The 12,576-nt window shown below is 41.4% G+C and overlaps 1 protein-coding gene across 2 annotated transcripts in view; it reads right to left on the bottom strand.

Moving 5' to 3' along the window:
• Nucleotides 1-443: 443 nt before the first annotated feature.
• Nucleotides 444-12,576, bottom strand: part of ITSN2 (intersectin 2) — an 86,697-nt gene continuing 74,564 nt past the window's right edge. For both annotated transcript variants that reach the window (XM_085320365.1, XM_085320364.1), the window contains 11 exons: nucleotides 9,264-9,385; nucleotides 8,026-8,132; nucleotides 7,183-7,366; nucleotides 6,766-6,864; nucleotides 6,438-6,605; nucleotides 5,683-5,895; nucleotides 4,600-4,721; nucleotides 3,957-4,039; nucleotides 3,715-3,798; nucleotides 3,247-3,420; nucleotides 444-1,802 (listed from right to left, as the gene is read on the bottom strand). In XM_085320365.1, the coding sequence (XP_085176491.1) occupies nucleotides 1,645-1,802; nucleotides 3,247-3,420; nucleotides 3,715-3,798; nucleotides 3,957-4,039; nucleotides 4,600-4,721; nucleotides 5,683-5,895; nucleotides 6,438-6,605; nucleotides 6,766-6,864; nucleotides 7,183-7,366; nucleotides 8,026-8,132; nucleotides 9,264-9,385 (1,514 nt within the window). In that variant the 3' untranslated portion in view covers nucleotides 444-1,644. The remainder of the gene's footprint in view (nucleotides 1,803-3,246; nucleotides 3,421-3,714; nucleotides 3,799-3,956; nucleotides 4,040-4,599; nucleotides 4,722-5,682; nucleotides 5,896-6,437; nucleotides 6,606-6,765; nucleotides 6,865-7,182; nucleotides 7,367-8,025; nucleotides 8,133-9,263; nucleotides 9,386-12,576) is intronic.

Below are 12,576 nucleotides of genomic sequence, written 5' to 3'. Positions count from 1 at the left end.
GTCAGAGGATTTTCTCTGACAGTATGCATGCATTAAATCAAACTTTAACATACATATTCATTGCTTTGAGAAGGCAGAAAATAAATTAGGGGAGATGGTATCTGTTCTTGTTCAGAATGTCTGGTATTTTTCAGATGATCAGTACTGAACAATAGATGCTGCTAGAGCTCAGATGTGAAAGCCTGAAAAGACACATAATTTTCTCTGTGCACATTCAGGAAGTTCTTATCTCCCACTGTACAGACACAATCTCTCAAAGAGTTGCCAAGATTTAGTTTTATTTAAGGTTAGAAATACTGAACCACAGAAACCCGTTGAAAGTAACAGGTTGCCTCAGCAACCTGTATGCCCTAACAAGAGGGCATACAGATGGCAATCAGGAGTGAAACCATCAGACATCAGGAGGTATCGCAGCACCCATGATAAAAAAGGGGCACCCACTGTTCAGAATTGTATGCAGTGCTTTTTCAACAAAGCAGTTTAAGGAGGCAGTAAAATGGTTACAATGTATCAAATGCTTCATAAACAAACTCTCTTTTATCATCCCTGATACTAGCGCCATGAGAAAGATTCTGGTTTACAACCAATCTCATTTTACAGATTCTTGCTGGGCTAGCAGTTCCCCAGAATAAACATTTTAAATATTGATAAACTTTTCTTGAATTTATTCCTGTAAGTTTTTCTCATTATTTCACATTCTCTTGTAGAATAAAATATACTTTAAAAAAATCACTATGCATCAATAAACATCTGTAGACAAATTACATTAATAAACTTTATATTTTACTCTCTATATACATGTTGGCAATGACAAAGCTTCAAGCCTCACATGGAGGTCTGCAAAACTGAGGATATATACACAAATAACTTACATTTAGGAAAATCAAAAGCTGAAGAGTATTTTTCCACATAATTGTGGGTCACAGTATTTAAAATATTTTTTTTTTTAGTTATTCTTTACAACCACATTGTCTCAGCAGAGAATGATTAATCAAACTGAAGCAAAAAGAAAAATCAAGCTGCAATTACTGATTCAGTGCAGAACTAAGTCAAGTAAAGAACTACACTTGATTTTTAAGGAATATACAATATATTGGAGACTCCTCCAGTGCTAAGGCTTCTTCAGCTTTTAATCTTTTAAGTTATCATCCTGAGATGGGAAAATTCCAGTGGATATCACTTCTCRTATTTCAAATGGAATGACTCCAGCATTAAACTAAACGATTCCTCAGTCTATATGCTAGACTAAGTGGTAAAATGGTGGTAAGTCGTACGTTTTGATGCCACATTTCTACTTAATATTTTTAATGGCCCTGAAAATTGAAATATTGGCATCCAAAACCAACCTATTTCAACATCGTAAAAAGGCACTGAGCTATACACATAGCTCAGTATACATATATGTGCACACACATATACGTATACAGGGTACATGTATGTATGCTGTATACAGTAACATTTGGGTTTGCATAGATCAACAACAACTTTGAACGCCGCAAAAACCACAAACACAACCAGTAACTAGGAGGAATATGAAAGCAGCAGGAATTCTTGCTCAATAACTAGCTTAGGGCAAAGAAGCTTTTGGAAAAAAATGTTCAGGCTGATAGCGTCATTTGTCCTTCATAAATTAAAAAAGTGTTCTTAAAGGAGTGTTTTCTGCTCGAAGAGTTGCAAGTCAAAACGGACCCAGACTTCGCCAGTTGGAACTTCATGCAGCAGCAAGTGTTTGGTTGTGGGTCCTTTGCTCCCTTGTTCAGTTCTGATTTTTGCTACTGGAATTTCAGTGCGGCCCAAAAAATCTGTTGAACAAATGCAAACAAGTAAAAAATGTCAGTAAGCAAAGACATCTTTGCTTAGACGACCTGAATGCACATGATTAAGAAGCAATGCTACGTAGTGCACAGACCAAAACAATACACCAGTATCATCTAAAGAGGAAGCTGCCCTGATGGACAGGACAGCTCAGGCCTACGCAGCAGTTTCTCCTGATGCCACGTGCAGCATCCTTACCACTCTCTAGCTTTGATTTTGCATATTAGCTTTGACTTTTCTTCTTTTACAGCTATCATTAATGTTACTGTACTATCACATTTMTGTCTGTAACAACTAGAAATTATGAGAAGTGACAATGTCAACAAAAAGARCAAGTCCATAGGCAAAAGTATTCAGTGCCAGAGCATTAGTGTCAGACTTCCTGTTTGACTGGACTTTTACTCTTGTTTAAATCAGCCAGTACTGACAAAAAAAGGGGCTTTTTAGAAAGCCAAAACGCTACAGAATTAAAATGGAAAATGTGCCTTTATGTCACAGTTCGATCTAAGGTTTTTAGAAATATCAGTTCCCCTTTCAGTAATGCTGTTTCAAATGTCCTACTGGCTTAGCGCTGGAAGGACAGAATTACGTGATGGAGTCTGTTTACAAATCAGTTGCGGTGCTATGAAGACAAACAAGAAAAATTCAACTATTTTGACTCAGCCAACTTTTAATTAGGCTTTATATATATTTATCATTATTTTCACAAGGACAATGACTCTGAAAAAGCACGCGTGCTAGTAGGGCTACAATCCTATTCAAAAATGATAGCCACAAAGAGGGTATATTCCATATACAAACATATATATGTTTGTCTGTATATATGTATGAGTGTATGTGCATTAAAAGGTGCTAGTTTGCCATGAACCGTCAGAAAGACTGTTACCCAGTAGCCACACATGAGCTGAGTGGCAAGCAAGCAGTCACATTATCTCACATGAGGAAAAGCCTAAACTATACTTGCACGTATGACAACTCAGCTCAAGGCAAAAATCTTAATATCTGCACTAATTAACTGTGTAGCAGTGCCCTGAAAAAAAGCATTGACCCCTTTAAAGCCTATCGGAAGTTCCCGATTGCCAAAAACGCRCTCAGTTTCCAAGGAAAGAAGTACGGTTGAAATTGCTGGTCTGCGAACATAACCTGGCACCTTATTTTCAGGCGTTGCCTATAGTGAGAGAGAGGAACTGCTGCCTTCAACCTTTCTGTCTCCCCAGCTTAACAAAAGTTAACAACAAGCTGGAGTAGGGTTGAGCCTGATTGCCCAGAGCTTCACTGGCTCCACTGGGCTAGGCAACCTCTTAAGTAAGGAGGCATCGTTTCTCAGAAAGTGATCGTACCTGTAGGCTCTTGGACCCGCTGGTGAGAAACTATATACCCCAAGTCACAAAAAAACCCACGTTTTTTCCTGAAACAGATGTTTACACTTACCATCAGGTGCAAACTGATCCCTGTCAAACACGGTGATACACAGAACATCCTGATACAGATCCTTAATGAAGAACTGGCAGTTGAAGTTCCACTTGGGGTTCAAGGTGTCCTGCAGGGTCCTCGTAGTATAGCTCTGTGAGCCCATGCTGATTTCACAGTAYGGGTTGCTTTTCCCTAAACAGAACATGCAGGGAAACACCTCAGCAATACAGAAACCTCCCTCCCCCTCTGAGGGCTGCTTGGACACATCATCTCTGCAGCCATCCAGAAAATGTGGGTTGTTAAAGCTCTATATCCTATGGCAGCACAGAGCTGTTCCTTCACTGGGTCCTCTAGAGCTAAGTGATGGCTAATTCATTCAGAAGCTGCAGCTGAAACCACAGCTTTCCAAATCACCAATCTGCTCGCAACAAGCCTTTCCAAACACTGCAGGAATAAAAGTTATTTACCACTAACTCTTTCACTTACCGTTGGGTTTACAGGCCTTTAACTCTGTTGCTTCAATCACATGCACCATCAAGCGTCCTATTCCTGAGGTCTTTTGTGAGCGAGCTGGGAATGAAAAAAATCAGAATTAAATGGTTTGGTTGTAGACACAGCAATAGATGTAGCAACAGATGCAGAGTGCGATCCTACACAGATAGTACTGCGCCCCCAGAAGAGGCCCTAGGTGGGGGGCAGGTGGAGGAGGGGAGTACACAGCTCAGTACCTTGATAAGCCTTTTCACGTTTCTTCTTTTCAGTTTCGATGTACTGCTCTGATGCTGCTTTGATTTTCTGGACCCAGGCAGTCCTGCAAAAAGCAATCCCCATGGTCAGGGTTGTACCTCAGGCAGGAAATTCCTCAGTCATCGACGACTCTATCCCAGTATCTTTCTTACTATTTTATGCCCCATTGGGTTTCAGAGGCATCACAAATCAGCCAAGTTAATTCAAGGACTAAACCTATGGAGTTTTTTGATTTAATCTTATGCCGCATTTCCACATAAACCTAATTAAATGACACTGAAGCTGCCTTTTAAGTAAAGATTGCTGGGCCACATTAAACACTGACGAGGACTGGGGAAGAATCCTATGGCATGCTGGGCTTGGCAGTCCTAAACTACTCTTCTGTACAACTGTAGCATCTAAGAGTAGTAGATGTGGATCTGGGCTCCACTGCAATAGCTGCTGGACAAGCAAAACAACACGAGAGAATATTGCAACTCAAGTGAGAGTCAGATGAGTTTATTTTCTAATTGAGAAGCTAAGTCCTGTTTTCTGAACTCAGAACTCCCCAGTCTGTCCACTGGAAACATAAGCTACAGCCATATTCAAAAAGTTTAATCTCAGAGCTGCATTTCCACTACTCACCGCTCATTGATGTTGTCAGTTTTCAGTGTGTAAACTCTGTCAATGTGTGATATGTGAAAAACCGGTTCATCGCTTGAAGGGTCTGTTGGCAGTTTTACTAGCACTTCATTAAGGAAAACAGGCTGAAAGAAAAGCGAACGTCACTGTGGCACTGCCACCCTGACAATAAACAGAAACACTACACGGATGTTTACACACCCYGTTCTGCTATATGGAAAAGGAAGTCTTAGGACACAGAAAGAACAATCAGATCATTGTATAAAGATGTTAGAAAGGACTGAGAGAAAAACATAAATTTTGGCAATAACCCCCACCCTTGTCTTCCTGGGTTAAGAGCTTTGTGAAGGGGGTGGCACTGCACAGCTGCAGTGTGGAGCTTGGAAATCCTGCCCTCCCAGAGGAAGCTCAGTTACCCTGCCTGGAAGCAGCCTTGACACTAACTTAGCTTGGGCTCACTGGTCAATGTTCTTGGGATGYGTGGACACACATTAAGGTTTCACAAGTGTGGCTCACATCACTGTTTACAGTCCTAAACAAACACCTGTGCTTTCAGAAAGCGTAAGCTTGCTACACCTTTTGCTGTCTTATAAAAGTCTAGCTCAGCTGGTTAGAGCATGGTGCTGCTAATGCCAAGGTTGCGGGTTCAATCCCTGTATGGGCTATGCTGAGGGTTGGACTAGATGATCTCCAGAGGTACCTTCCAACCTTGCCATTCTATGATTCTATGTGTTATYGAAAGTCAAACATCAAAAAACTCTTTTCACGCGAATCCAAGAACTTGCAAAAACTTAAAAGCTCCTGTTCCTGAACATCTCAGCTGCTCAGCAGTGTTATGCCCAGGTATGAAGTTATTTCTGTCCTTTCACACAAAGTGGAAGGAAAGGTTTATTAAACAAAGAGCMCGTCCTGTTCACCGGACTGAGCCAAATAACATTGGTACGTGCTGGCTGCCAGTTCGTGCCTGTATGACAGCAAATAATCAAAAGKGCTGGACAGCTAATCCCAGCAGACAAAACAGCATTCCTCATCAGATGCCAGATCCCACTGTATAAACATCACTGCTGAACCTCTTAATTCACTCACCATTTTGTACATTTTGAACTGGGAGTTAGATTTTGGGCTGAACAGTTTATCTGAGCTGGAAGAGACAAATTGTTTAACCAYGTAGGTGAGAAGCAGGAAGTCGTTGAAAAGAAAACCATACAGTTCCTTATTGCTCTTTGCCTTGTACAGCTTGCCGCTGTGCAGGAGTTTCCGTGGTCCCAAGCAGTTCGTTAGGGAGTTGAAAACTGGTTGCTAGGAGAGAAAAAAATCCATTAGCAACAGCGAGTTAATACAGGCATTAGTTCCTGCTCATCTTCACAGTTCTTTACACAGTCAAAGGACAGTTGTTACACCTCAGTTGAGCAGTTTGAAGGCTGTCCTGAAAGGAGTACCCTGTGTACCTTGGAGAATCTGGCCCTGGGGGTTTCTGGGCCCTTCTTGTGCGAAGAAAACCCTAGGGAGCACATTAGGAGGAATGCCACGTAGTCACATCTGACACAGCTCAAGGGCAGCCGAGCCAGTACCTCAGGGTTGGGAGTTTCCGTTCATTTAACAAGCGTAAATGGTATCGCTTCTAAACATCAGCRTTTCCCCACTACCCAAATCATACAAAAAAAGATGAGGGCTCATTATATTATGGCTGTGAGTAGAACTTAATACAAGTTTCTCTGCCAAGCGATCAGCGCTGGATCATGTTCCAGTGACAGATGTGAGCAAGCATTCCCATTTTTCCCCATCTGACCTTTCCAAGATGAATGGCAAAAGTCTGCAGTGCAACGCATCAACGCAGTTACCTCAGCAAGACCTTCGCACTGGACATGGGACTGTAGCCACTCCAGCCTGTCTGAGTTCTCCTTCTCACGCACCCCTTCGTTAACCTGAGAACAGAGCTCCTCCGCGCGCTCCAAGGCAAGCTTGAGATTACTGTGATCTGGGTGATTTTCTGGCGTATTCTCTAAAATCTGGGATGAATCAAAAACCAAGATCAAAACAGAGGTAAGCATAGGTACTCTTTCTCTGCACTGTCACAAAAATCCTCGTCAATGACGTGGCTTTTTTGCCATTATGACAGAGATCAAACTCAAAAGCATCCCCACACAAGATCTCCCTTACGGTACTCACACTCYTTATGAGCAGAGGGTAGCGTGTTATTCTTTGCATAGGTTTCAGAAGGAAACTGGAGAGAGGCATTCCTTTGCAGCGAGGGTCCAAGGCGAGTTTCTGTGGTGCAGTTCAGAGATTTAACAGAGACACTGCGTTACTCATCAAGAAAAAGATGCCTCATTGCACTGAAAAGTGCCTGATCAAAATTAAGTTTTTCCAGACATTCATTGGAGAGAAAGGCTGATATGTAATCATAAAGCACAAACGCACAGAGTTACCATGGTCACCATAAAAATACTCCTTGGAAAGTTCTTACATATTTTTTTTTTTAAGATTTTATTCTTCTGGAGTATTTTGATCTGGGTGATGCTGGTTGGACAGGTTTTTGAATTGGTCTTGTCACTAAGAAAAGGAGAARGCTACTGAACCAGATACCTTTAAGAAGTCTTTGAAATCAGCATCTTCATCAGTTTTCTGCTGCAGCAAGGAAGCTCCATTCAGCTGGCAGCTGCAGAACCGAATGTAGGCCTGCATGTGAGCGAGTTCTGCTSCTAAGATGTCCCCAATCATCTGCACTGGCATTTTTTCTCCTCCTGTTTTCTTACGCACTCGCAAAGCTCTAGAGAGGAAACAGATCACCATCCAACTTTGTTGGGAAGGCTCTAAGGTCTCGGTCAAGATCCTTACAACACCCATCTCTGAAAGGATGCAAGGCTGCGAGGTCAAGTCCACTAAACAGACTGCTCCCAAGCAGAGCACGGCCCAGCCTCAACCAGGATGGAGCTGCTGGCACAACCTGCTGAAATGAAACATCTGCCTGATAGGTCTAGATGACTACGATTTTCCTTTGATTTTTTGGGAGGAAAATTGGTATTAATTGCTATATTTGACCAGCATCCCATTTTAATAAACTATTATCCACTTGATAAAGTTTATTTTTAGAGAACAGAAGGTTGTTCTGCAGAAAACAGGGAAGAACAGCTCCAGGACACACTCTTTCTGCAGGCTTTATGTCTAAGACACTAYATATGTGTGCATCTGTTCTCACTGTTTATTCTTGTCCCTCGTGTTACAGCTCCTTCTTAAGGAGATAGCCTGAATGCATTTAGCTGCTCTGAATGCACACGTACACAGGAATTAATAGGCAAGGACAGAAATATTTGCTATAAAACCAGAAAACTTCCTGGGGAACAGAGTAAGAGAACAAAGATGAAGAGGAAAATATAGAAGTTTTAGTGAACTCTTATTCAGGAGACACAAATGTGGGTAACTACTCACTTCAGTAACTTTGTATTTGACATGATAAGTTCCTTCCAGTTAACGAAGATGAGCCCCATCTCTCCTTCTGTGAGACAGCCTGAATCAGCCATTGGTTTCTGGAAAACCTGCAGTCAAAGAATCAGGAAGGTGAACAGCTCTTCACAGATGAAGGCAGCTCACTGTCTCTTCTTGTTTGGGTTAGCAATAGTTTTGCTCTTTCAAATGCTGAGTGTCCAATTTCTAATGAGAAGTCAAATCAATACCTTACTARAATCATAGGATCAGTAAGGTTGGAAGGCACCTAGGAGACCTATCACTGTTTCTCCTAAGTATGTGACCTCAGTCTGGCAGTGGCATCACTGCCAYGAAGCAGTAACAAGCAGCGAGACTTGCAGGCTGACTTTACAGTGCAAGAGCATGCCATGATATGAGGAGGAATTTCTTCCCTGTGAGAGTGAGGGAGCACTGGAACAGGTTGCCCAGAGAGATTGTGGAGTCTCCTTGTCTGGAGATCTTCAAGGCCCACCTGGATGCAACCCTGTCTGACGTGCTCTAGGTGACACTGCTTGAGCAGGGGGGTTGGACTAGAAGATCTCCAGAGGGCCCTTCCAACCCTAACGATTCTATGATTTGAGAGTCACATGCTACTTGACTTAAACGTCAGTCTCCACCCCTAGAACAGACATAGTTAACCAGCAYGCAAAACTACACCTTCCTTCAGGGCAATGCCTATGGATACTAGAATACTTACATAATTCAGCCTATCTAATGTGTTTAACACTTCACAACACAGTTTTATATAAAAAGGTCAAGCTCAATTCTCAGGACCTTTCCAACACTGGCGTTCTAGTGTTGGCCAACCCAGGCCAACCTAGCAAGGCAGTCTTGCTTCCAGCAATAAAATTGGAGATGAAGGCAGTCAATAAACTTTCATGGTACTTTCGTAACTTATTTCATGAAYGTATGCAGCTTTGCCAGAGCAACCGAGCACAACCCATCACCTTAAAATTKAATGTTGGCCTAAGCTCTAAGAAAAGGATCTGGAAAGTAGGGAGGTCCTTTTAAGACCGCTACTGTAACATGATGGTTTTGCCTGGTGAACAAGCACGTAACATTCAGAAGAAAGGCAGACGCTCATGCAACGCCGCTTTCTTCCTCTAGCTTTTCACATTTCTTAAGAATTGCTTTATGGCTATTACTCAGTAGGACAGAGGTGCTGTTTTTCCAAATGTGTTCTCATGTCAAAGACATCTCACCTCTAGGACAAGCTGAAGATCATCCATATACCTTTCTTCGGTCTGAATGAGTTCATGAATGTAACCCTGTCTTTTCCTTTCCATTGGCTGCATAGTGTCAAGGCTTTGGAGATCAGCGCACCCTACAAGAAGTAAGCCAGTAGTTTAGGTCCCAGCTCAAGCCATCAGATCTGACAAGTTAAACAAAACTGCATCAGCATACACCAACCCAAGGATCAGACTGTATGCACAGTGGTTCTTTTTTAAAACTCTGCCCTAGCAGTAGGTTTCAAAATCTAGTGACATAGCAATCAACTCCCTCCCAACTTTATACCACTTTTAAATCTAACATTTCTGTWTCTTCAAACATGCCTTGTTCTTGTCCTGTGATATCAGATAAGAATTCCTGACTTCCCGTCACTCCATCTCTCTCGTGACTTCTCTCTTCTCTTTTTCTGCAATACTGTTTTCAAAATTGTGACATTCTCTTGCCTTGTGCAGTGTCTTTTGTGAGTGAAGTAATCTAGAAAGCGGCTGGTATTGGTTCGTGACATTGCATCTTTAATCTCCATCCTATTTCTGAAGTATTTTGACTTATTAATTTATGATAAAAACCACCAGTGTGAATGTGTAAACTTGTGCTGCATAATTTTCAGTTGCCTGACTTCATAGTTGTATAACCTTTTTCTAGTTTAGAAACAAAATCAGCCACAGATGCATTGACTTATTTTCTATGCATTAAGTATGGATAAACAAAAGCATGCACAAGAACACACGGACATCTAATGACACAAAAACTGTTTTCTATGATAACATGCAGTGCCTGCAGTTTCATACCACTTACACCCTTTTACTCTTCTTTGTTCATTAGTAAACGTGACAACAGCATTTGAAATTTAGTAACTGAATCAAAAACTGATAAAAAGCAAAGTGAGAAAATGGTGAATGAGTCTGTTTAGATAGGCAAAGGAGCATATTGAAAGTAAAACTCTGGTTTATCTGTTAGACATCACAAGCTAGTCAACTACTGTAGAGCAGCAGAAAAAAACATAATTAAGGAGTATTTTAGAACATTATACATGTATCATATGATATGACAGCACCAGATTTTAATAAAATGTGAACTGTGGATTTTTTGGAATAGCAGGAAAAAAAACAGACACTTTTTTAGATCAGTTATTTCTAGAGGAACTATAAAGATACTTTTTGAAAGTCTTTTTTTAAGATTTTGAAAGTCAGTATGACCTACAATATGAAGAGTTCTCTATTATCACCCTAACACATCTAGCATATCAGAATGTGATTTTCTTCTACTGGCTGCCAGTTTTTAGATTTGTTTGTGGGAAGACTGGCCTAAACAGTGAAATGAAAATGACTTAGTAATACATTTGTAAAAGAAAACAATGAGACAAAATGAAAAACTACCAAAAAACAAAGCCAAGAAATACTGAACGTTTGGCTAAACTTGATTCAACTGTGCCTTCATTTGAACCTCACGGATTTGCGTTCTTCCTGTAGGACAGGCACCAGGCTGCTTTGAAGGAGCAGAATCCTTCAGCAGAAGAGAGAGCCACATTAGAAGGACATTGGTCAAATGAAGTTTTATGGTAACATCCAGAGTATTTCAATAGCGACGGTAAAAAAGTACAACAGTAAAGACAATGGCAAGGTTTAAAATCAGGATTTTTCAGTTCTATTCTGTACCCCTCAGAATGACCACAATTGTAAATTTTCTAAGAATTGAAAAAAATACTACTTTTTATGAAGCTATCTGGGATTGCAGCTCTCCTGATGGTGAAGAACGCTGCTTCTGGCTTTAGTTATTCTCAAAGTTACAATCAGGCCAAAATTAGAGGACAAAAATGAATAAAGTTACAGATGAAAGTGATTTCTATGCAGTTTGGTATCTCTTAATCCATCAATATGTTTTGTGGCCGACATGTTCTACTCCTGGATTCCAGCTTGATTCTTTAGTGTGTACAGGATTGATTTTCAGTTCAACTGGTTCCTAATACATGAAATTTTAGGACTGCCTTGGGCTTCCACAGTAGCAATATTCTATTTGTCCAGATTTAGAAACCYTAGCTCTGACCACGTGATCCTCTCTTCTACTGCAATGTAGAGTCCTACAACAAGAACAGCAAAGGACTGAAAAATCCAGCTCCTGTCACTGTTTGCTTGTAACGCAGCTGTAGAGCAATGCAAAGACTTGTACTTGTGCCTCTCTGATTCTCTCTACTTAAAGCTGAAGCAAACTTTGGAAGGAAGACATGCCTTCTTGACATACCTAACTAGACCTGWTTTTAAAAAAGCTCAGCATCAAATGCAAAAAAAAAATCTCAGTTAATTTAACTGGCTCCTGCACAAATCTTGTATTTGGACTTTAAGGTTTTGGGATCAATGGATGTATGCTACCCTGTGCTTAACTAAGCACCAGGAAAAAGCCCTGAATGTTGATTAGTCCAATGATAGCAGCATAGCATATTCATGGGATTAATTTGGGCACTTGGATTTAAAAGGAAGACGAGACAGAGAATAACACAACAATCTCTACCTCCTCCCCCCCCACATTCCTGTCCACCTCTTTCCTTGCAGCAATTCTGGCACTCATCTGACTCCTAGGGGAAAAAAATAAAAAATAAAACGAGCAGCAGTTTTCTGCTGTTCTGCAGTGAGGAATGTGCGTGGAAGTAGTAGGATTGCCTTTTTTGGCAGCAGAAAACCATCAGTTTGGCTTCAGTCTTGCAAAACCTCATCTCCAGCTCCCCATGCAGCTAATGGAAAGGGGCAAGCACTTCCCAGGAGCTGCGGAGGGGAATCTCACCTGCCCCTCTCACCGAGGGGGACACACCAGGCCGAACTAACGACCTGCCCTGCTCCCTTCCCTGCTCCCTTCCCAGGGCAGCCTCTAATGAAGCAAATGTGGGAAATCTGCTGCCTTTGAAACTCAGGGCAGCCACCCCAGCAATGCCTCCTACCCCCAGGTACCGTTCACGGTAAAGCCTGCTCACCATGGTGAGGAAGCAGCTACCTYGCAGCGGCAGCATAAACTCCCCAGCGTGTTTTATAAACAGGAAATCCCAGTCTCAAAACTGTTTAAAATTATCCTTCTCTTTCCAAACATACCTTAAGAAGAAATATTTTCTTCCTATTGACATAACYAACCCTGCACAAAAAACTGCAGGGAAAGTTTTGTATTCCAAAGATCTCTGCAGGAGATTCAAACGCTTGAAAAACAGAGGAGAAAAGAAAACCCTTTTGATTACTGACATGTTTGGGATTTGACATCTGCAAGTTCTAGGTGAAGAATGACACTTTCCCATGAAGAAAATAG

This window comes from Rhea americana, unplaced genomic scaffold (genome assembly GCF_003343005.1).
Source record: "Rhea americana isolate MKP2758 unplaced genomic scaffold, rheAme1 scaffold_63, whole genome shotgun sequence".
NCBI lineage: Eukaryota > Metazoa > Chordata > Aves > Rheiformes > Rheidae > Rhea > Rhea americana.
This window is presented reverse-complemented; position numbering and strand designations above follow the sequence as displayed.